General features: G+C 38.2%; 1 protein-coding gene across 6 annotated transcripts in view; it reads left to right on the forward strand.

Moving 5' to 3' along the window:
• The first annotated feature begins 3,363 nt into the window (after positions 1-3,363).
• The window catches only part of HACE1 (HECT domain and ankyrin repeat containing E3 ubiquitin protein ligase 1), a 54,800-nt gene continuing 33,364 nt past the window's right edge, over positions 3,364-24,799 (forward strand). For 4 of the 6 annotated variants that reach the window (XM_061460210.1, XM_061460212.1, XM_061460213.1 and 1 more), the window contains exons 1-10: positions 3,364-3,548; positions 8,181-8,235; positions 9,449-9,538; positions 11,296-11,400; positions 12,881-12,956; positions 13,237-13,368; positions 14,532-14,614; positions 15,885-15,981; positions 17,480-17,581; positions 21,652-21,758. In XM_061460210.1, the coding sequence (XP_061316194.1) occupies positions 3,473-3,548; positions 8,181-8,235; positions 9,449-9,538; positions 11,296-11,400; positions 12,881-12,956; positions 13,237-13,368; positions 14,532-14,614; positions 15,885-15,981; positions 17,480-17,581; positions 21,652-21,758 (923 nt within the window). In that variant the 5' untranslated portion in view covers positions 3,364-3,472. Of the gene's footprint in view, positions 3,549-8,180; positions 8,236-9,448; positions 9,607-11,295; positions 11,401-12,880; positions 12,957-13,236; positions 13,369-14,531; positions 14,615-15,884; positions 15,982-17,479; positions 17,582-21,651; positions 21,759-24,799 lie in introns of those variants that run through there. The other 2 variants (XM_061460211.1, XM_061460215.1) reach the window with 2 other exon arrangements.

Below are 24,799 nucleotides of genomic sequence, written 5' to 3' on the forward strand. Positions count from 1 at the left end.
TAAACTATACATTTGCAGCAAATACAACAAAATAATTAGTTCCATTGTTCCTGTGATACATTTAGGTTGTTTAGAATGTAATATAGTATTTCAGCATTGTTCACCTTTTAGGTTTCCTTATTGTGATGTCTAACTGAGTTCAGAGATAACGAATTACAGGACCTTAAGTCATGATTACTATTGCAGAACTATAAATATGCATGTTCTAGCAATATAAGAGAATGTAAAGAAATTGCTGTAGTTATCTGGAGGAAAAAAAACCCACATCTGTAGAGAGCTGCAGCTGCACAGAATAAAGTTGCAAACACAACTACCCAGAGAAAGGGGGCTGGGAAAACATGACAGCCAGCAAGAACATTACAAGAACAGCATCACCAAAGCTAGGCAGACAAGGACAGAATACTTATTAAGTCTTTACCGTCCAAGCAGATATTTAAATAGGTGGCTTTTTACTGATTCCACCACTGATTCCAACACCAAGTGGAGCATAATGATTAGCAGAACAAAGGCTTGTGTCTGTCTATGTCTCATTCATCTTCCGGTATTTTTTGCTCAAAAATGCTTTGTGCAGAAGGTGGGTTTTATTAAAAGAAGACTGATGCTGTTTTTTAAATATGAGACATAGATGAAAGCTTTTCAAGCTTCAGTAAAGACATTGCAAAGTTAAGGGCTATGACATTATGAAAATAGTTCAAAGTATCTTTAATCCTTGAGCACTGGATTTGTTTTGAGGCACAGTGAAACTTCTTTTTGAGAAATTAATACAACAGAAATGTAGCAGAAATAGAGCAGAAATGTAACAGAATTGAGTTCCTTCAGACAAGGGACATGGACATATTAGACAAAAGAGTTAAAAAATACATCTTTAAGTGTGGATGCTTTATTGCTGAGAAATTTCAGCAACTCAGCTTCAAGGAAATGCAGGTGGGCGTCAAGTAGCACTAACTGCTCCACAAAGAACAGAAATGGATGCTGCACATAAAAATAGACAATAACATTTTTAACCTTATGTTAGGTTCTAAGTAGAATTAAAACAAATTAAAACCTCTTTTGCAGGACTGTTACAAGTCTCGGAAAAAGAAACCAGAATTTATTATAGTTCATATAGCAAAGCAGGAAAGAAATGGAAGGTAAGAATTTAATAGCTGAACAATGCAGATAAAATAAACCCAATAAAATTAATGGGGAGTTTCTCTGATGTCCTGATCCACTGCTACTTACCTGTCAGTTGTCAGAATCAAACCAACTGCACTTTGCCCACAGAATATTCCGTTTCAGAGCATCCTCTGACTGAATTTCCCCCCTTGAGGAAATCTCTTAATAGAAAAATTAAAAGAAACCCTGGCAAAGTATACATAATTTTTACTTTTCTAGAACATGTTTTTCAGTATTATCTAGGGAACTAAGTTTGCCCATTAAAAGAAGATACTAAATGGTTTTAAGAAACACCATTAAGTGATTATAAAAGCATCATCTTTTTACATAGGAAAATATTCCTCAAAAATTAGACAAGACATAGAAATAACAGAACTTATTTTGTGCGAATAATAATAAAAATTATTATCATTACAGCATCTGTTAGTATAACTTTGCAGCTATAGAGCAAATAATGATGCTCAGAACTCAAATCTGAACACAGCCAATTTCACATTTCATTTGGCAGTAGAAATAAATGGGGACATAATCCTTATTATGCACTATTAAATGCTTGAAAATAGTGAAGTTGCACTGACTGTTTTTAACATGCATATGCAAAAGAAACAATTGAAAAAATCTCTGGTTTGGGTAACAGTTAACAGTGAAACAGCTTAATGCTACATTTTCTTGCCCTCAATACTATTGATACCAATGGTAAAGATAAATTTTGGAATCTGAAAAGCACTGGAATAACAAGGATTCATGTATATATGTATAAAGCCTATCTATCTAATGGTACACATCTAACACAGCCTGAAAAGGTTACCGTAAATCTCAGTGCAGTAACATTTTACATGGTTAGATGTACTAAAATACAGTCGTATGAATTACTGTATAGGACAGGCATGCAGCTGCATTAGGAGAGGGAATCATAGAGATACGTATAGATCCTTCAGCATTGTTTTCACTGGGATTATGCAGGGGTCTCTATCTGAATTCCCTCAGTCCCTAAGGGGATATACTCAGCAGTAAGAGCAGTCCTCTCAAGAGCAGAGGGAACATAGCATGGACTTGTTCTTATGTTCTTTGATAGCAACACAGGAAAGAGGAAGGTAGCTGAGTAGTTCTCTGTGAATTAAGTCAATCTTTACTATAATTCTGCAAAGGTCCTCTGTTACATAGTCTCGCTTTCAGCACAGACAATTTTCTGAACAGAAGATGCAGGTAGCTTCCAACCCCAGCCTACTGGCGTGTCCAGAAGCCAGCTCAGCCCACAGGGAGCACATGGCTGTTGGGAAAAATGGCTCCAAGCCACACTCTGAAGACATGCTGACTCCTGACACTGCAATGCAGTGGAGAAGAAAATCTATGCTGGCAGAGCAGCTTCCAGGAACTCAAATTGCAATTGGGAGTTCACTGCTAGGGAGGGGAATCAAGGCAAACGGAAACATGTCAGATTCCTGTCTATCTGCAGTACCCCACAAAAATATCATACAGATTTTTAGTTCATTCCTTGGTGCAACATGAACTATTGTGCTATCTTGGCTTGTAGCAGAAATAGTGTGGCCAGCAGGACTAGAAGAATAAGAAAACAATGTTTTGGACCTGTGGACTGTGACACAGGAGGGATTTCAAATCCATAACATGGTGATACGTCATTTATATACTATTGCTTTTTCCATTATCTGCTAGAAGAAACGTGATAAACTCAATCTGGGCTTTCTGGTTGAAAAAAAGAAAAGCCTTCTACTCCACTGAGTATTTGCAGCTGACTTGAGAGTACCTTAGTCTATTCTCAGTGTAAAAATTTATCCTTGTATTCAAGTACTTCATGTGCCTTCTTGCAGTTTGGAGTGTCGATTGAAACACAGACTTGACAAATAATTTATGAAGATTCGTTCTTTGCTTCTCATGTCTTACTCTATTTATGATTACTATTATTAAGTGCTGCTTTCATTTCTATGTTTTTGGTTACAATTCCTGTACCTTCCTTTTCCTGTGGTTACTTTGAAAGTGCTAGTAAAGTCATTCACATTTTTCGTCCTCGCTAAGAGCCTCCCCTTTATTACTTTGAGTAACCCCCCAGTTTAAGAGATGAAAAGCCTTTCCCTCCTGTAACAACCAAACGTTTAAGCTCCCATATTCCACAATTTTCTGGCTTTTCGTCCCGCAGGAAATAGATTTTCACGCTCCCGTATCCGCGCATGCGCGCAGCACCTGAGCATGCGCAGACGGTCAGGGGGCTGGCGGTGGCTTGGGCGGCCTCCGCGCTGCCTCCGCCACCAGTGCGATGGGCTGAGGGAGAGGCAGCGGCTCCGGGCTGGGCGCTCCGAGGATGGAGAGAGCCATGGAGCAGCTAAACCGGCTGACGAGGTCCCTGCGCCGCGCCCGCACCGTGGAGCTGCCGGATGGTAGGAGAGGGGCTGCGGGCTGTCTGCCCTCGCTGTCTGTCCCGGCACCGTTGCGGCCTCTGCTCCCCGGTCTGGCCCGGCTGCGTGTGGCGGGGCGGGGGTGAGCTGAGTCGGGGGCCGTTGCATGTCCTCGTCCGGCGAGGCGGCCTGGGACGATGGAAACCGGCTCCCTCCTCCCTCCCTCCCTCCCTCCCTCTGCCTCCGAGGGGCTTGCTTTAGTTTATAACGGTGATAACAACAACAGCAGCGGTTTCCACATCTTCTTTTTATCCCCCGGTGTCTCGCCGCCGAAGGACGGAGGTACCCGGCACACAGGGCGCTGCGTGCCCCTGCCCGCGGCTGCTGCCCCTGGGCCTGGGTGCGAGGGTGGTCCGGGGTGCTGGACCCTCTTTTTGTCCGGCTTTGAATTCTCCCTTAGGTGCTTCGTCTGTGTCATCCCTAGTGATGACAAATCCTTGGTTGTTAGTTTGTTTTTGCTAATAGCACTGAATTTTGTATGAAATAGTGTTGTAAGTCACTGGTCACAGGCTAATTTTTCTGCCTCTAAACTACTTCACATGGGTGCTAGCCATCCCGTACCCGGATAGATGTTAAAATATAGTTTCAGGCTTTTACAGCAAGTAGTTTAGTGTTCCAGCCAGATCCAGCTTTTGGGAGGACTACCTCTAAAAGCTTTTGGATATGCAAAAGTTTCTGTTCCTGTGAGTCATGTGCTGTCATTGTACTTTCTTCAGGGTTTATTTTTACAGACTGGTGTTTGGCTGTCTCTCTGCCAGGTTTCATCTCCGGTGGTGGAAGAAAGCAAGTAACATTCTGTTTTCTCTGTGTCTTCCCTGTTTAGACTTCCTGGTTGCTGCATATATTCTTCCCCCTGCGCTGAGCTGCTACACCTTTTCCTTATTGTCACCCACCAGCAGTTTCAGTATCTGCCAGTGCAGTTGCTTATAAATTTCACAAAATTGACAGACAAGTTTAAGTTGGATTTTGCTGCTGCTTGCAAGCAAGCCTTGGAATGACAACAGTGAAAACTGATGTAATACTGCCAGTGTGAGCTCAGGCTTAGAGAAATAATGTAGTAGCACCAGTTTAACTAAATAATGATGGTGGTATGAATAATGCGTAGCACAATTTATGCCAGTTGGAGCTGCTTTAAATTTATGCCAGTACTAGAATAGGCAAATTCATTCTGAAATTGAGTTCAGCTATTTTCTTCTTACCTTGGGCATCTTACATTTCAGAGGTAGTCATGTCAATGCTAGTGCAAGCCCCATGACTTTCAAACAAGTACCTCTCTTGCACTGTGGTGCAGAAGGCACGTCAATCCTATATATTCTCTAAGAATTACATGAAACAAGTCAGAGCTGTACTGAAATAAGGAGATAAATGGACTTTCAGGCAATGAAGTCTCAAATCACATTCCAAGAAAACCCATTCAATGGCCATCTAACTTTGGTTAGGTGTATAATGGTCCATCATAGCTCATTACATGTCTTCTTTCTTGACCTTGGTGTTCTCTAGGTTTATTCAGGCCTGCCTAGATTGTACTTGAGAAGCAGGTTTGGTTGTAGTGTTTTGCTCCAAACATGTACTGACAGGATCAGCTTAGAAAATACCACCACTAGTCTCATATGGCATGTGGTTTGGTGACTTCTTGTGTGCTGTGTCGGGCCTCTTGAAATATGATTTCTGCCCCCTCTCCCCTGGTACATAAACAGCTTTAATTTGAAAGATACATAGTTTACCTCTCTGTCCTTAAACTGAGAGTCATAGTACTCTCTTAGGAAATGGAGATGTATGTTTGAACTTCTTATGCTGAAGAAGGCACTAAATCCAGGTATTTAATTTCCTATGCATGTGCTGTAGCCATTAAGATACTATATGGATGGTGCTGACACTTCTCTAAGCTTGTAATCTCTGCCAAATTCAAACCAGAATCTCTTAGGAAATAAGTGTTTCTGGATTCTACTGTTAAGTGCCTGAAAAGCTAGGTCTTGCAGCCCAAAGCAGTAGGTTTTAGGCTGTTTGGTTCTGACTCTGCATTTTGCATGCTTTGTTTTTTTGTCTTTAGATATTCATAACTTGACATGCAAGCAAGTTAGATAATAAATATGTTCTATAAGTGCATGAGGCATATAATATCTTTGCTTTCACTGATGTCATGTACTTTAAGTTAATAGGTGTTTATTATGAATAGCGATAACAGTTACCAAAATAGGCACAAAAGCTCCTTAGTTCCACTTCCTTTTATTTCTGTACTGAAAAATTCTGGGAAAATCAGCACATGCTCCACAGTGTAGATTCTGTTAATAGAACAGCAGAAAGCTTAGTTTTGTAACTGTACCATAAACACCTTTAATGGCCCAGTTACAGTCGTATTTTACTATTGTCTTTTTCTAAATTGTTACACCTGCAATACAGTTAAATTTAATTGGGATTAGTATGAAGCCTTTCGGTTAAGTGTGCTGGTGTATTTAAAGCTTTTCTTTTTTTTTCTTTCTTTTTCTTCTGCCTCTTTAATAGGGCATGATTGTGGAAATTCAAAGGATGTCTAAGCTTTAGCTAGTATTCTCAAGTTCTGGTTTTTGTTTCAGTTGAGAGCTTTATCTTCCTGTCAAGAGATCTGTGGAACAGAGCCCAAACAAGACGTGTTGTTTTTTTTTTCGTTTAGATACACTGGGAGCTAATCATGAATACATTTTAAAAAGTGATCCAGTCATTTTCAGAGTAGATATCTTTATGTAGCATCTATTTAATTTTATTTCCAGGACTCTCCCTCTTTGTGTGTGTATTCTCTTCCACCCTGCCTCCCCCCTTCTCAGACCCCAGCAAAAATTCTAGTGGTACATGCTAGGGCTGGAGTTATCTAATGCTCACAGAGCTCTGCCATAAGGAACAATCTACAGACAGTTCAAACTCTTGAACTTGGGGGTGGTTAGAATGACTTTCTACAGCTTGGAAATGTGATTTGGTGTTTTGAGAGATTTGTGTCTCTTCCATCATGTGTTTACTGTAAGCAGTATTAAAGCTATTCAATTTTTTAATAAATAACATAATTATTATTTGATTTTGAATATGACATTTCTTTCCATTGTTCAAAGATAATAGCTTACAAAAGAAAGAATCAATTTTAATCTGTCTGTAGACTGCTTCACGTAGTGGGTAGCAGCACTAATCTTGGAATACTGTTGAAGTATAATAACAAATAGCATAACTGCAGCATGAGAAGCTTTTCTCTGACTCCAGTTGATAAGGCTGAAGAATTAATTTGGTAAATGTCAGTTTGCCTATCTAGTGGAAGTACTGAATGTGTAGAAGCATGTACATAAAATATATGAGAAGTTACACTTGTTTGGATCTGGTTTAATTCTTCCTGTTCTGATGGCTTTGTAACTTTTTGGATAATTTGGAACATTTTGATCAATTAAGATAATGAAAAAGAAGTTCAAAGTAAAAGTTTTATAAGAACAGTCCTATATTTCCATATCCTGGAGCTCTATACCTGGGTTCTCGGAAAGTATAGTCCCTCCTGTCATAAGCTGGCATCTACATGAAAAGTCTGTGGAGATTGTGCTCCCAACAATGGGTAGTTTGCTTCAAGCTGGAAATTATAATCATTACACATCAATAATAATTAATGTACCTCAGTATTATTAATGATTATTCTACATTAAAGACTTCAAAGTTTTGTTGAATTCATAGAATCCTAGAATGGTTTGCGTTGGAGGGGACCTTAAAGATCTAGTTCCAGCACCCTGCCACAGGCACAGACAACTTTTTACTAGACCAGGTTGCTCAAAGCCCTGTCCAGCCTGGCCTTGAACACTGCTGGGGATGGGGCAGCCACAGGTTCTCTGGACAACCTGTGCCAGTGCCTCACCACCCTCACAGGGAAGAATTTTTTCCTGATATATAATCTAAATCTCTGCTCTAAATTTGTCCTTTAAAAATAATGTTTTACTCCAGAAAGTCTGTAAGTGGCTAAACAGGCATGTCATACCCATACAGTGTGCTGGTGTGTGCAGCAGAAGTCCTGGCATGGACTGTATAGCTGAATGTCATTCTGTTCCCACCATTGACTTGCATCTTTGTGTTGTGGCCTTTTTTGTGTTGCCTTCAAATGTGGAAAATGAAACTGAGCAGAAATTAAATTGAAATTTATTGCATTCAGCTATTCCTGCTTAGAGACAAAACCAAATGGTTATGGAACAACTTAGTTTAAAGAAATAATTTTTACAGACTTGTCTGTATCCCGGACTATGGAAGTCACCTTGGAAGTTTCCTTCTTAAAATAAGCTATTTACTTTTTTTTTTTGTTAATGCACATTTCTTAAATGTGTTGACTTAACAGAACTGTCAGTTTAGAAAAATTGATGCTCCATTGCAAATTCTGTAATTACTACTTTGTAAAGGAAAAACCCACCGCATTGAAACTTCATGTATTAGTCCTATTAATTACGTCCTCTAAGTATGGTGGCTTTTTCTCTATAATGAAGCTTTAGTTATGTATAACCTGTGCAGAAATAATAATCTGTTGAACAATGGACACTTTAAAAGGTAACTAACTGTTGCTAGATTATTTCACACACATATATATATATATATATATAATGGAATAATTTAATTTCTTCACAGACAATGAAACTGCTGTCTATACACTAATGCCGATGGTTATGGCTGACCAGCACAGGTGAGAACTTCCTTATGTTTCTTTTTATCCTTTTTGTTTTTTTTTTCCCTTTTTAAGGTCTGAAAAACCAGCATGTTTGCAAGAGTTGTAGCTGCTGGAGCGCTCTCAGGAGTTCTGCTGAATAGTTCTGCTGAGATCTTCTGTAGCTGAAGTTAGACACTGACTGTATGCATTCCAGCATGTTCTTACTTGAAACCTGTTTAGTTTTATGCCATAGACTTGTTCTGTTGATGCACGTAGAGTAATTTGTCCTAGGATAAGAACAAATACTTGTTTTTTTTTTTTTTGTGGAACTGGGGTGTAGATCTGTGTGTGCATTTACTGATGACTTAGAAACTTTTAGTCTCATTAGGCATCTTGGAAAGACATGGAAAGAGTTGTACAGTGAGATTGGTTCTTCAGAAATTCCTCAGATGACCAGCTGTTTTCCTTTACCCAGTGATCCTTAGAGTGATTGGGAACTGGGGGTTGTACAGTGCCAGCTAAGCGGTGCTACCTTCTGATGGGTTTTGTAGGCAAGCAGATCATACTGAAACTGTAAAGTGTTTATCTGATCAGGATAAATGTTTGTTCTGCTAAATAATATTTTGTTGAGATTGTGTGCAAGGGTTTTAAGTTATGTGATCAGCTTGTTACTAGAGGTTGAAATCACCAGTTCACTTGCAGTTTTGCTTGTTTTGAAGTATTTTATCTTAGCTAATATTTTATCTTTATTAATTACTTAAGGCTTGAAGGGTCCTATTTAAATTTATTATCCTGTTGGCATATTATGTGTCCTTCTACTTTGTTATGATGATTTCATGTACCAGTCTTCCCTCTGAACTCTGCCTATGTTTGGGAAAGCTGCTGGGTATCTGGTTAGGGTATATGGGTAGAGATTAAGGAGGAAAATGGGAATTTATATTTTTTTTCAAACCAAAGCTATTGATATGCTTGTTCTCCGTGCTTGTAATGAAGTGATTTGGCCATCTGGTCTAATTCTAACTGGTTTACATTTGACAGTTGCCCAGTGTTACAGTTCATGTTTTATGTACAAGTAAGAAGTGAAAGAGTAAAAGTACTGTTAATATGTAAACACTTGCAAGCTGTTGGATGTTGTTAGTTGGATAGAAAAGAAATAGTGATCAAGAAAGAAATAGAGTACTTGTGTACAGTATATACTTTGCTTGTATAATGTGAGATACTTTATTTAAAATTATTTTTTTGTTTAAAGGTCTGTCTCAGAGCTACTGTCAAATTCAAAATTTGATGTGAATTACGCATTTGGACGTGTGAAGAGAAGTTTGCTTCATATTGCAGCAAAGTAAGACTTACTTGAGTCCAGTCCAGAAGTTAACAATGAAAGTAATACCACAAATCTAAGGCACCAATGTAAGCTGGGAAACTCTAGTATCAGTTGACACTTTGTTTTTACACTTTTTTTTATTTTGTTTGTTCTTTTAGCAATATGCCTGCCTCATTGAGGGGATAGTTTTTACGCATAATAGCAAATGGCTTTCTAAATTCTAGTGAAGGAAGTCTAGGTGGATACTTTTTTCCTTTCTGTGAAATTCTCAGTTTGTGAAAAAATGTAGCTGTTATGTATACCCTGTGTAGCTGGATTATTCTTGATTTTGTAGATTTAGAGAAATGTTGTCTGCAGGTGATGCTTGTTTTTGAAGTATTCTAAACCACTGAGAAGTACTTGGATGTTCGCTGGGAAGCATCTGTTACAAAGTACTTCATATGACCATACCTGAAGGGAATATAACTAATTTCTAATAATTTTTTATATCCTGGGTGAAAGGTTTAAGTGCTAATTTCAACTCCATGACCTAGATTATTCATTATTTATATATCTATTCAGTGAGGATAAATCTTTATTGCCAAGAAACAGCCAGATTAATATTACCTTAATAGAAATGAACCATATAGTTTTTGAAATAGCCTTTTAGGAAACTAAACTTTAAACTAATGAGTGAATGTTCTATATATATGTCCCCTTTTGAATATCTTGAAAAATAGTAAAAATAATAGTAGTGGCATTGCATATAAATAGCAGGTGCTTGGGCATAATGTAGGTAGGAGTTCCAGCTTTCTAAGCAGACTGTTCTAGAAATATATTTCCCAGGTATTCCATCACAGAATTACATGCTACTTATGTAAAATTTACTTGAGAAAGTACTCAACGAAAAAAAAAATGCAAGCAAATTTTTAGCATACATCTTAGAATTATCTTTGAAAAGCTGTTTTCATTGATCATAAACCGCAAGAAATTGTGTTACTAGTTTCTGGATTCTCTCTTATCTTGGCTAGTTGTTGGGTCACTAAGAGATCACAGAAATGCTGTTTTTGCAACTTACTGTACAGCCAGTCTTCGGTTTCTTTGGATGGTTGGTTAGCAGTTTCGTCATTGGGGAGATTAGTAACAATGGATAAGATGGTCATGATAGATATGAAAATAATGTATATTTATCCTCTGATTCTGCTCTTCCTCTTGAAAAATTCAGGAGCAAGATAAACATACAATGCAGTTTCGGTGTTCTTGGTGGTATTGATTATTCTATATTTTGAAAAGAAAAATGGAGTTACAGGTTCAAAACAAATAGCAAAGATATTTGTATGAGTTTGAGGATTTCTGATTCTTAAGGTTTAAATATAACTTCTGGACAGTCAAGTGTAACATAAAGAATTATGCTGGGATTGTTATTAAATGGAAAGTTCAGTCCTGTGAATAGATTAAAAATAGGGAGGTGAGAGGACATAGTAATCAAAACATTTTTAACAGCTTATATTTTAAACAACTGGCAGTCTTAAAGATTCGCTGTTGAGTTTTAAAGTCACCAAAATCACATAAAAGGCTAGTATCTGTTCAGTAGTGCATGTTATGACCACTCAGTTCTCACTGCATTTAAGTGTCTTTAGCTTTGTGTAACTTGAATGATGAGGGTGTAAAACCATTTTGTGTAAGATTTTTCTCTTGAATGTAATCTGTATGTAGTATTGGTGTTGTCTTCAATATAAATTTGGTTTGTAAATATCCTTGTTACAGTTTTTTTCCCTTCCTTATTTTGTTCTTAGCTGTGGATCAGTCGAGTGCCTTGTTCTATTATTAAAAAAAGGAGCAAATCCAAACTATCAAGACATTTCAGGATGCACACCTCTCCATTTAGCAGCAAGGAATGGGTAAGGAAGTTTTTAAAACTCTCAAAGGTTTTGTGCACAATGCACTTGAACTGACATGTTCTGTAAAATTTTTGCATAGTTGAAATAAAATACTTTGGTTTTCACCTTTGAAAATCATAGAATAGTTCGGGTTGGAAAGGACCTTAAGATCATCTAGATCCAACCCACCTGTCATGGGCAGGGACACCTCCCACTAAACCATGCCACCCAAGGCTCTGTCCAACCTGGCCTTGAATACTGCCAGGGATGGAGCAAATAAAAAAAATAAAAAAATTGGATGGTGCACTTACGGGGTACATGGAAGTTACCTTGCATATTCAGAAAATATTTTTATTCTGAATAGGAAGTTATATTTGAAATGCCAATTTTAGTGCCAGTCGTTTAGTGTTTTCTGTTAAGTAGGAGCTTAATGTTTATTACAACAGTGATTGAACAAGAGACGTATTCACCTTCCAGTTAGCTAAGTAAGAAAAGATTTCAAAGAGGATTTGGAGGATTTGGAAGATGCAGGGATTTCAGAGTTTTCTCAGGTAGTGTTTTCAAGGAAATTTTTACTACAAGCAAAAGAATACTAAGCTTGCATGCACAATATTAGGAGATAGGGGAAAAAAAACCTCACCCAAAAATGGTGAGCAAGCACCTTTTTGAGATCTCTTAAGGCCTTACTTCTTGAATTGCAGTATGTGTAAACACACACCTGATAATAGTAATTTTGTCTTTTTGTTTTTAGAGCAGGTATGTGTTACAGTAACTGAATTGTATCATGACTGGTACTTCAAATGAGGTGGTAGTGTTTAGTGGTTTTTAGGTATGTGGGAGACGGGAGAGAGAAGCAGCCAAGTGGTACACGATGAAATGCCGCAATACACACAGGAGACAGGTGGAAAGGAGGTATGAGAAAGTGTGAGAGGTACCAAATAAAAAGGAAAAGTAAGAATAAACTCTTAAGGGTAAAGGACTGGGAGCATTGGGGAGCACTAAAAGACCAAATTAAACATGAAGTAGGAAAAACACCTCTACTTTCACTAAGGCAGCTATCATTCTTGCCAAAGATTTATATAGATACAGTGAGCGTCTAATTATTTAATGATTTAGTGGTGTTCTGTAAGTGTATTCACTAAAGTGTACAGATGATGATGAACTTCATGTATTTCTATTAGCTGAGCTCCAGCTTCTTACCCTGAAAGTGTAGTTCATGCTGAGCTGAAGCTGTTAGAGTGGTGGTGAAGTGCTTCTATGCTTTCCACAAAAACATTCAGCTATGTTTTTAACCCTGTGCTGTCATATACTACACTTGTACTGCATGAGTCTGTGGTGCTACTCATGATCACTTTTTCACATGCTCAGTACCATACTTATAAAGTAGAACAACCTGCTATAGTTTGTACAATGATGAATTAGAGTGAGTGGAGCTCTGTGATACTTGGTCTTTGTAAATGATTTTTCCTGCATGTGTTTTAATGTATTCTTTTGCTTATAGCCAGAAGAAATGTATGAGCAAGCTGCTGGAATACAGTGCAGATGTCAACATTTGTAATAATGAAGGCTTGACTGCAGTAAGTGCTGCTCATTTTAATGGTGCTCTTAAAATGAATGAAGAATTTGAAGATTCTCATTTCTTAAGCTTCTGCCACCTTACATGTAAATATACAAAACTGCTGTGTGGCAAGTGCCCTTAAGCATCAAAAGCTGTGATCAGTGTACCTCAGCATATGATAGTGTTGTTCGAAGCTTCTCTTTTAAAACATCAACAGTAATAGTCAGGTTTAAAATAATATATATGAAATATTTCTATCATTGCTAAAGAAAGCATATGTATAATCATTTTGTACTTAGATTCATTGGTTGGCTGTCAATGGACGAACAGAACTGCTTCATGATCTTGTTCAGCATGTCAGTAATGTAGATGTTGAAGATGCAATGGGACAGACAGCCCTTCATGTAGCTTGTCAAAATGGACACAAGACAGTAAGTTTTTTAATTTTATTAACACAATGGCTTTGTGAAGAATTGGGTAATGCTTCGATGTTGCTGTGTGTATCTTCTTTATAAACTTCAGGCTAGTCATGCACATTATAATGGTTGGAAGTGTGAAAAACTCTATTGTTTGTCTTAGTATTGACTGCATACACTTGAATAGGAACAACTAATTTATTCTTGTGGAGATGATTGATCTCAGTGTTCATGAGAGCTTAAGTGACTATTCAGCCATTCTGTAGTACTGTTATTGCTTTGTTGATAGCAGGTTTTGATGTAGTGCTAAACATTTAAAAATGTTCTTCCTTACTTTTTAGAATGTATTTGATTTATAATTATACCAGCAATCATGTGCTTTTGAAATCTGAAGTGATCCTAATTTACTGTGAATAAAAACTGACTGCAGAGTTAGGTTAGTTAAATATCTAATATTTGAAGTAAACAAGTTCTCATGGACTCCTCTTTATTGATCTGTGTGAATAATTTTTAGGCCTGGCCTTGCATTGGAGCTGACTACTCTCAGAGTACAAGTCTGGATACTTTACTTGAACTGCATTACAGCATGTAGAGTTACACAGATTGTCTCCAGGACTATTTACAGTTCAAATAATAATTAAAAAAAAAAATAAATCTTTATACTCGGATCCTTTCTGTTGTCATTGTCAGAGCTCAACTTTGGAACACCAAATTCTGAGAAATTGCTAACTACAGACTTTTCTACTTTGTGTGACTGGAATACAGCAAAATTTGTTTGAGAGTCTGCTCGATATTTTGGAATTTGCTTACTTATTTCATCTGTTCTAATGTGTGTTTAAAACTTCATCTTGTGATAAGGCTATTTATAGCTGTCACTAATGTGAACTTCTCTAAAAAATGTCAGTTTTCTTTTTTAAATAGCATGTAGTTCCAGGGGTCTTTGGGATTAGTGAAAAATCAGTAAAAGGCATAGTTACAAAAAATGGGAAGCTCAAAAAAAGCTTTATGAGCTCTGACAGCCATGATTTTCAGTACAGTATTTAGGAATTTTGGTTTTGAGATTCATTATGGAAAATTAAATCCTTCAGTGTAATTAGACATACATGTCAAGAAACAGTTGCAAATCAATAGACTTTTCTGTTGCTTTTTTCTAATACTGATATTTTTTTCTGTTCTAGACGGTGCAGTGTTTGCTAGACAGTGGTGCAGATATAAACAGGCCGAATGTGTCGGGGGCAACTCCACTCTATTTTGCTTGCAGGTTATATATTCTTTACTTTTGAATATTGTGCTAAAAGTGAAATGGATCCCCTTTCTCCCCCTTCCTTTCTGCAATGAGAATGATTAGAAAGCATGACATTTAGGAGACATAAAAGCTGACTAGTACTTAATCTTGCCTCATGTTTGAATGTAGTTTGGTGTCTCATCTAAATACTTAGTACTGCAGGCTTATATACCTTTTCCTAACAGACATGTTAAACGCAGCTGTGTGTGTTCTTGCATGAGTCATAATTAATAACTGCTAAACTTATTTTGGGAAAAAGAGATACACTAACTTAGATTTTACTGGGTACACTGAAAATGCAGCCTTTTGTGGGGCAAGTTTCACTATTCTTTAATGTAGAGTATGGTATTACAGTGCACAGGAAATGTGCATATATGATTTAAAGTTACAGTATTGAATTCAAATTATATTGTTGTGTTTATCAGTTTTCTTCACAGTTTAATTTTATGTCAAAACTAATAACATATGATAAATTAACTTTTGTTTTAATTGGAGCATTTTTGCTATTTGGTAGAACATCTACAGTTTTGTAATCCCTGTGCTTTGGTTACAGTTTAAATAGTTCACCTATGATTAAATGTTACTATAAAGGAGAAATGGATTGACCTGGTGGCCTGCCAAGAGTTATATTGTGGGAGCCTTCGTATCTGGAGCTAGTGTATGCTGACTCTTGGCAGTTGAGAAGAAGGGAATTGGCAAATAAATAGCTGCTAGCTAATTGAATGCCTGGGTGCTTGCTTTAGGGACTGGCACTGGAATCTGTTTTAAAAGAATTAAGCAACTTGCCTTGTCTTGAAGGCTTTTCATTAGAAGAGTATGTGTTGCAAGTACAGCAGTGATGTTCTTTTACAAATCAACAGTTGGCAGTGTGGAATGAACAAAATGCGTAGCAGAGGTCAAGGTCTCCTTGTCAGAAGTGCCAGCTGGTGGTGCTGCCAGCTTGGAAGAAAGGTTATAGGTCCCTGATGACAGGGAGAGCAGGATGTGTTAGCAGTGGCTGATGTCTGGAGAAAGGGTATTGATGCTCAAAGTCTGATTGTAAAGCCCCTGATGTTGCACTGTTGCTTCTGCAGTGGCTTTGAAAGGTAGTAGAAAAATGTAAGTGGCATCCTATGTTTCTGTTTAGTTTCATACCATAAGTATGTTTTCTCCTGGCTTATATGGGTTTTGTTTTAGATGCAATACTCAGATTATCATGTATAGTAGAGCATAAGTGCTGTGTTAACTCTTCTCTTCTTTTGAACAGCCATGGTCAGAGAGACACTGCACAAATTCTTTTGATGAGAGGAGCCAAATATTTACCAGACAAAAATGGTGTTACTCCACTGGATCTCTGTGTACAGGTATTGAGTTAGCAGCACTCTTTCTGTGAACTTTTGTCACTTACTACAGTGTCACTCAATCAGTTACCTTTTTTATTTTTAAGGCCTATGAAAGATGGTTCTCCACTGGTGAAAGAGAAATGCAAAAATAACTTTTTGCAGTTAAAGTGATCCTACAGGCAGGTTCCCAATTTGCAGCCTTTGCAAAAGTTTTTAACATCTTTAAAGACTTTGCAAGATAGAAGTTTATGAGAAGTGAAGAGTTTGCAGAACTCCAGTTGACTAGAAAGTTTGGGAATCCTTGTTTTTTATTATTAATGCCTTGAATGTGTGCTTCAGTCTGCGGTTTTACAGTCCCTAGGACATGGCTTTATGCATAAAAATTCTGTTAACATTTCTAGGTGTAAGTAGTGACCCCTGCTGTTTGCTGTTTTGTAATGATGATCTTCCTGTGTGAGCAAGCAAAATATTTTCTTTCTTTTTACCTCTTTTTTATTTTTTTTCCCTCTCCTTTACTTACCAGTTTGCTTTTCAGTGTAGATACATCTTTCTAGATGAAAGACTGAAATTCTTGATAACTTTGGTGGTATTACTTTGGTATTACTTTGATTTTGAAAAACTGACTTTCATGAATTCTTGTGGATTCTGAGTGGTTTTAATTTTAATACCTGATTTCTTGGCACCATTAGCAATTAAATGAATCTTTTTAATGACTCTGTTATCACTGTAGTGAGATATAATCTGTCATGCAAAAAGAAGGAGCTTCTGTATTTGCAGCATTTAATCCACTACAAGATTGTCTTTTCAGTGTGGAATTTGTTGTGTATTCAGGTTGTAGGTGCCTGCCTAAAAATGCAGTTGTGCTAAATAAGAGTTGATACAAATAAAACACAAATTCAAGTCCTGTTATTTCTAAAAGACATTTTTCTCAAAAGCTTATGAAGTTAAGTCTGAGCTGTTGATCTGAGGCACAAGTGGAATCATACTTGTGTATTGATTTTAAAGTTAAATAATCCTTTCATGAGTTTATCCTATTTTTTCCTTTAACAAGTCAGATTTGTGCCTTATGGACCTTTAGGAAAGTATTTGTTTTGAAGGATTAGATTCTGGGTGTAATCAGGTAGATGTGTGTCGTCCATCAGCAGTGAGAAGAGAAGCTAAATATTGCACTGTTTTTAAGCGCTGGTAAATTGTTAGGTGAAGCATTGTTCAAGTGTAACTTTGGCTTTCTGTGTGGGAAAGCATTAAAAAAACAAACAAACCCCCAAAAGCAAACAGAAGGGGAGCAGATACATATGACCTGATATACTGAAAGAATTTGATTCTGCCATCTCTCAAAAGTTTTGTTGTATCTAATTTTGATACATTATTAGATTTCACTTTATTTATGTTAGGATTGGATTACTCAATTCAGTATTAAAAAAAAAAGGTAATTCTTAGTAAGTGTTAATGCCTATAATAGTATAAGCCCCAATTCTGATGTTTCTTTTAATTAAAATGGTTTTTGTTGCTTTTTTAGGGTGGTTATGGAGAGACTTGTGAAGTCTTAATACAATACCATCCTCGACTTTTCCAGACAATAATTCAAATGACGCAGAATGAAGATCTACGGGAAAACATGGTAACACAGGATTATGTGTATATAGTTTTGTATATCTGTGTGGTGGAGATCTGATGGCTTAATATTAGTGTCCTGGTTAGAATACACTACCAGAAGTTCAACATCTCCGTCGCTGACATGGACAGTGGGATTGAGTGTGCCCTCAGCAAATTTGCTGATGACACCAAGCTGTGTGGTTTGGTTGTTACGCTGGAGGGAAGGAATGCCATCCAGAGGGACCTTGACACGCTTGTGAGGTGGGCTGATGACAACCTTATGAAGTTTAACCATGCCAAGTGCAAGGTCCTACACCTGGGTCAGAGCAATCCCAGGCACAGCTACAGGTTGGGCAGAGAAGAGATTCAGAGCAGCCCTGCAGAATAGAAGGACTTGGGGGTGTTGGTCAATGAGAAACTTAACATGAGCCAGCTTCAGTGTGCACTTGCAGCCCAGAAAGCCAACCGTATCCTGGGCTGCATCAAGAGGAGCATGACCAGCAGGTTGAAGGAGGTGATCCTGCCCCTCTACTCTGCTCTTGTGAGACATCACCTGGAGTATTGTGTGCAGTTCTGGTGTCCTCAACATAAAAAGGACATGGAACTGTTGGAACAAGTCCAGAGAAAGGCCATGAGGATGATCAGGGGACTGGAGCACCTCCCGTAAGAAGACAGGCTGAGAAAGTTGGGTCTGTTTAGCCTGGAGAAGAGAAGGCTGCGTGGAGACCTCTTGGCAGCCTTCCAGTATCTACAGAGGAGCCTCTAGGGATGCTGGGGAGGGACTCTTCACTAGGGACTGTAGTGATAGGACAAGGGGTAACAGTTTAAAACTTCAACAGGGGAAGTTTAGATTGGATATAAGGAGGAAGTTCTTTACTGTGAGGGTGGTGAGGCACTGGAATGGGTTGCCCAAGGAAGTTGTGAATGCTCCATCCCTGGCAGTGTTCAAGCCCAGGTTGGATAGAGCCTTGGGTGACATGGTTTAGTGTGAGGTGTCCCTGCCCACGGCAGGGGGGTTGGAACTAGATGATCTTAAGGTCCTTTCCAACCCTAACTATTCTATGATTCTATTGTAAATTGACCAGTAAGGGCCACAATAGTTGATCATAATGTGGTTTTCTTTTCTTCCATGGAAAATATACAGTCTCCCTATAGTATATAGTATAACCCCAAGAATTTGGGGTTAAATGTGGGATCTATTTTAACTTAGTGTTCTGACTTTGTATATTTGGCAAAGTGATCTAGACAGCGTAAGAAATGAAAAAGCAGATTTGTTGCAAATAGCCTGTACCTTGTTTGTACTAAGGTGCTGGTAGACCATTCTATATATACAATTACTTTATGTAATAGGGTCTGTTTTCTTTTATTTAGTGTGTATCTGCAGATATCCATTCTAGGATATGTCTCAAGGCTTGAATCGTTTAGAATTAACGGAAACATTTGGAATGTGAGCACTCATCTGTATGAAGTTGCTTTGTGCAATAACAATGTGAAAGATTGCAGCCGCAATTTCGTTTGGTTATTATTGCTGTAGATGAATCTATTCTGTTCCTTTTTCATTGGTTCTTCTAGACATTGTTTCTTTTATTATTGTGGGGTAGTGCAATCTAAAGCAAAGGAAAAGCAAGGAAAAGGTTTTTTTGTTTCTTGATTCACATAGAGGGTAAGAAGTATGGGATGCTTATTTTCCCCCTTCCAAATCTAGATAGCTGTGGGGTTTTAATATATTGTTTGCTTGAAAATAACTGCAAACAATTTTGCAGACTGTAAATTGAAAAAGCAAGTATAGATTTAGTAAGGTATTGGCTGCCACTTCACTGAGCTTGGTTTGCTAGATTTTTGATGTTTTTATTTTTTTCTTTAATCCTATTACTTCCACTGCAAACCTGAGCATTTATAAATCCATATAGAAACAGTCTTGAAATTTCTGAGACAGGTCTGAGTTTTACAAAGTAAAATGTCAGAGGTGAGAATTCTCAAAGTGTATGTTAGAAGCATGTGGAATAGTGTAGGTGATTTCAAGTAAAAGGAAGTTAAAGAACTAAAGCCATGGAACAAAAAATACTTTCTACATGAAGGGAAATGGCAAAGCGTATTGTCATATATAATATAAGTGAAGAGACAGTAGATGAGGAAAATGAATGTCTGAGTAATGGAGGAGGTGTGTTGATTCGGAGAAAACTCCAGGAACAAACTTGCCAAAAAGTTTTCAAGCTGACAAGCAGCTATTCTTTATTGTGGCGCCGGGAGACACGGGGGATAGCTCCTCCTAACGTGTGTCTCCCCATTGCCACACAAGCTGTCCTTTTATAGCCACTGGGCATACATACGTATTCATGAGGCTACGTATGGATTACATAATTTTCCAGAAAGTGCCCCGCATGCGTACAGAATTGTGGTAGTGGTCTCTGAGGGTCGTTTACTTCTTCCAACAATCTTCATCACGTCTGGCAGCCTTTGAAGCACGCGCAGTAGGTGCTCATGCCAGTTTAATTGGTTCGTTAGCACCAGAGACATAATAATCCTCCTATCCTCCTACTTATCAGCTAGTTTAACTGCAGCCCATCCTGGACACGTGCTGTTCTCAGATACTCCTTATCCCTGTGTCCTGTTCTTCTAGACTGTTTTTCTTAAACTATGTCACAACTATAACAATTTATCTTGTGAGAATTCTCGGTATGTTCTCTAGCTGTACTCTATTTTTTTTCCTCTATGTATCATGCACTTCAGTAATTTTCCATTGCTACTGTTACAAAGCCATCAAACTTAACATTACTTAAAACTAATTCTAAAGGTTTCTATATTCCATTTTGTGATTTTTGTGCCCCCTTGTCTCAGTGTGCAAAAAGATCTGAATGAGAGGATATGCATAGGGTATTAGATAATATGTGGCACTGTTATGCTTCATTTCCAAAATGAAAACATTTTAAGTGTGGTTTTCTATGGCCAAGTCTGAGCTGTTCTGCCCAAAGCCTTGGATAATGACCAGTTCATATTCTTGAAAGTGATGACATGGAGAGACTGGTTGCATGTTGGAAGTCAGAACTCACATGAACTTAAATGTTCGTGACAAACTGGAAAATTACTGACAGACTGCAGGGAGAAAGATACTGCCTCAGCTGTTTGTAGCTAGAGATTCACTTGAACCTTGGGGAGAACTCTCACACAGTCAAGGAAGTAAAGTATTAGAAAAAATCAGTTAGTGAAGCTGCAGAGATTCCAGAGTAGAAGGTATCTGAAAACCAGGCAGGCAGATTGGGCAGACCAGTTTGGATTGAAGATACAAGTGCTTATGCCTTGAGGCAGAGTGTTGGTGTAAATGACCTTTACGAGATGCCTTTTCATACCACCTTACTACAGGAGAAGTTGAGAAGGATTACTGAACTTTCTGAAAGTGAGCGAGAAGGGAGTAAATGAGGATACAGTAGGAATGCATGAAGAGTGGTGCTGCTGAAGGTTTGGTTTATCTGCAAAAAAGTCTAGGCTGGATCTAAGTATAGAACAAAGGGGATTTGAAGACAGGGTAGTGTCTGGGCAATTGCAGCATTTAGTCTTTGGGAGCCAAGTGATGATATTATCAAGAAAAGGGACGAATTTGAGAAGAGAGTCATCATAACAATTATTGGTTATCAGGGTACGATTTCTTATCTAAGGAAGGACGTTCAGTAACTTGAGCAATGAAGGTAGTGAGAACAGACTCTAGGATCCAAGGTTCATTTACATTGTCATAAACTAACCAAGGAGTGAACTGGGGAGACAGGTAAATGACGAATTATAAACCTAAAATATATGCTTTTGACTATAAGAAGTTGAAAGATGAAAAGAAATTGTTCTTGCAATTTATTAATACGTGGCTAAGCATTCAGTTATAATATGGTATATCTTGTAGTACCATACCTTCGTACTAGAAGGTACACTTCTTCAGTAATCTATGTGAATTATAATAAAGTGTTAACTGAGGTTAGATTAGATGTTGGACAATATAGATATACAATAATATTGCTAGCTGTTAATGCTTGGGTGATAATGTTCTGTATTAAATGTTGATCTGACACTCCATGACAATATGCATTTTCTTTTGTTTTAATGCATCAGTTGCGGCAAGTTCTGGAACACTTGTCTCAGCAGAGTGAAAGCCAGTATCTTAAAATCCTAACAAGTCTTGCTGAAGTTGCTACAACAAATGGTCACAAACTGCTTAGGTAAGTGTGAGAGAATCATAAGTAAACTGATAAGTTACCTGGCAGTTAATGCCACTTAGTAGTTTTAATAATCTGAACTATCTCATGCCTGGCACATGCTGGAGTAGCCAGAACTGAAATCTGATTCTTAATGACAGTGCCTGTTCAGATCATTGTCTTGAGGAAAGGAAGTTGGTGTCCTTGTATGGCTGCTGGCCAAGAAGCCTGAGTTGCAGAGAAGTGCATTTTTTTTTAGTTTGGCTATAGCAGCTCTGGGAAGGGAAGCTTTTTAGCCAACTGCCAGTTTCTTCTCTTCCATATCTTAACTTTTCTGCATGATTTCTTACCATGTGTGAGAAGAGTCTTGCTGGTTCTGATTGCCTTCCATGGTGTTGTGGTTTAAACTCAGTCAGACAGCTTGTTCACTCACTTCCCCCCCTTCTTGCCCTCCCCCTACTCCCGGAGGAACGGAGAGGAGAATTGAAAAGAATGCAACTCCTGCGGGTTGAGATAAGAACAGTTTAGTAACTAAGGTATAACACAAATCACTACTGCTACCACCAATGATAATAATGATAAAGGAAATAACAAGGGAAGAGAAAACAACACCTCATCACCAGCCGACCGATAACTCACCCGCCCCAACCCTGACCAAGCACCGACCGATACCTCCTCCAACCCCGCAGTCTACCAGCCCTTCCGGCCAACTCCCAGTTACATCCTGGGCATGAGGTGCTGTGGTATGGAATACCTCTTTGGCTAGCTTGGGTCAGGTGTCCTGTCTCTGCTTCCTTCTGGCTTCCCCTCCTCCCTGGCAGAGCATGAGGCTCACAAAGTCCTTGGCCAAACCAAAACGTCATTGTTACCAGCTCTGTTCCTGAGCCAAAAGTCAAAACACTGCACTGCACCAGCTACCAAGAAGGAGAAAAATGACTGCTACTGCTGAACCCAGGACACATAGCTACTAATATATCTGAGACAAAAATTTACATGCCTCTGTGCTCTCAGCAATGCAAGCAGCAGTTACCTGGGGAAACACATAAGCAAGCATGTTTTCCTAATATGCTTTCCTAGTTTTTATGGTATCTGTTTGAGGGAGTTAGGTAATCTGTTGGAACACCAGTAACATTTTACTGTTTTCAAAACCTAGCAGAATCTGCTCTAACCTTTATGCTTTACTAAAAGCCAAGAAAATTTTTGTTGAGAGAGGTAAAGAGCCTAAAAGCATGAGTGGAATTTCCTTACTGACATGTTCTGGATGGCTTTTTGGAAGAGAGATTTAAGAATTGAAGACTGTTCTGTAACCAGTGAGGTCTGTCAGCATAGCTTGTAGAAGAATAAGATTTTGAATGCTTCTTTTCAACTGGGGCTGGAGTGTGAGGAGCCCGTCGTCTAGATGGAGATTAAATAATATATTCTTAGTTCTAGGTGCCTTTTTTTCCTTTGACATCAGTCATGTTAAATTTGGATGGAGTTTGTAGGTAGCAGGTCAGAACTCCTAGGCAATGCTAGGGAATTCATGACACCATTAATCACAGTCTTGTTCTGATGAGTGTTTGCCTCAGCGAATGAGTATAAAAAGCTTAAACCCCTCAAATAGTTGGTGTTAAAGTGCATAGACATATAAATGGCATTTTGTTGCTGCAAAGGTAACTTTTTGAAGAGCTTTAGCTGTTCCTGGGCTATAATGTGTAATCAGCTTAACTTGTAACACATTCCTTTTGTCTCCAGACTTCATTAGAGCCCATAGATCTCTCACTAATAAGCTGTGATAAAATGTAAAACCATTCTGCAAAAAAGGGTTTGAAACTTGCTTTATATGGTGACATTATCAGAAATCATGGTAGCTGGATTAGATCTTATGAGGCAGTATTAGTTTCTATTTCATTATCTTCAGAGATAAACTGACTGTGTTTAAATTTGATTTATTACTGTTATTACTCTTCTGTACTGAGCAGTGCTCCCTCAGTATGGCTGTAGAAACAGTATCTATGTGCCTGTACTGTCTCTGAATTTGAGCCAGTATGTACTCCTGTACTGCGGCATATTGGTTGTAGCAGAGGCTGAGGACAAATTGGAAGCTTTGCTCTGCATTGATGAGCAGGCATTTCCAGAAGTGCTTGTATTTAGGGTGTCCTGTGGATTCTTATTGGCCCAGTTCCCAGTTCTGTTGGGTACTTTGTAATATGTCACAAGGGAAATGGAATTATTTTCTTTTTCTATTACAAAACATAGTTTCACAAAAACTGTTCTCTCCAGTTCTGTTCTGTGTCAGAGGCTTCAGTTTCTACTTCAGCTAAGCATTTCTCAGCTGCTTTGTTATTAACATAATGAGGATGATGGTAGTACTTGGTGAATTATAGACCCTCTAAGCTTGGGCCTCTTTCCTCTCTGTCCTCCTTCCAACATATAGTATGTAAAATGCACTTTGTACATGAAAACCTCCAATAATGATGCTCTTGCATGGCTGAACTTAGTATCATCACTGCTATTTTCCTGGGTATTAACCCACAGCCCATTGTTGTTTGGTTTGTTTGTTGTTTAGTTCAAAAGTGTCTGAAGTTGTTTTTTGTAACGCCTCTATATCAGGTAGCCAGGAGTGCCACTTTGCTTCTGCTTGGGGACTTCTGCTTTGAGTACCAGCAAGAAGCCTGTCCAGTTGGCGTTGCCTCCATCGCACATTTCCTCTTTCCAAGGAATAATTATAGTGTGACCTAATTTGGTCTTGCTGGTGCCAATTGGGCCTAGGGGAATGTTTACAAACATGCTAATAAAAGCTTCAGTAAACTATAAAGTGCTTTAAGGTATTCTTAAAATAGTTAGGTCCTCTTCCTGCAGATTTAAACCTGAAACTTCTCCAAGAAAACACTGCTGTTGAGGGATGCTAAACTTCAATCAATGGGTTTTGGTTGGTTGGTTGTTTTTTGGTTTTGGGTTTTGTTTTTTTTTTTTCTTCTTAAAATTTTTGCTTATATAGAAGTGCTAATTTGTGGCTCTGACTAGAGATTCTGGCAATGTAATTACAGCCTGCTAGTCAGGGGATTTTCTTTACTGGTTAGAAA

The sequence above is a fragment of the Pezoporus flaviventris genome, unplaced genomic scaffold, assembly GCF_033815535.1.
Source record: "Pezoporus flaviventris isolate CSIRO_AGI_PZ_B2104156 unplaced genomic scaffold, CSIRO_AGI_Pfla_v1 ptg000031l, whole genome shotgun sequence".
Taxonomy (NCBI): Eukaryota; Metazoa; Chordata; class Aves; order Psittaciformes; family Psittacidae; genus Pezoporus; species Pezoporus flaviventris.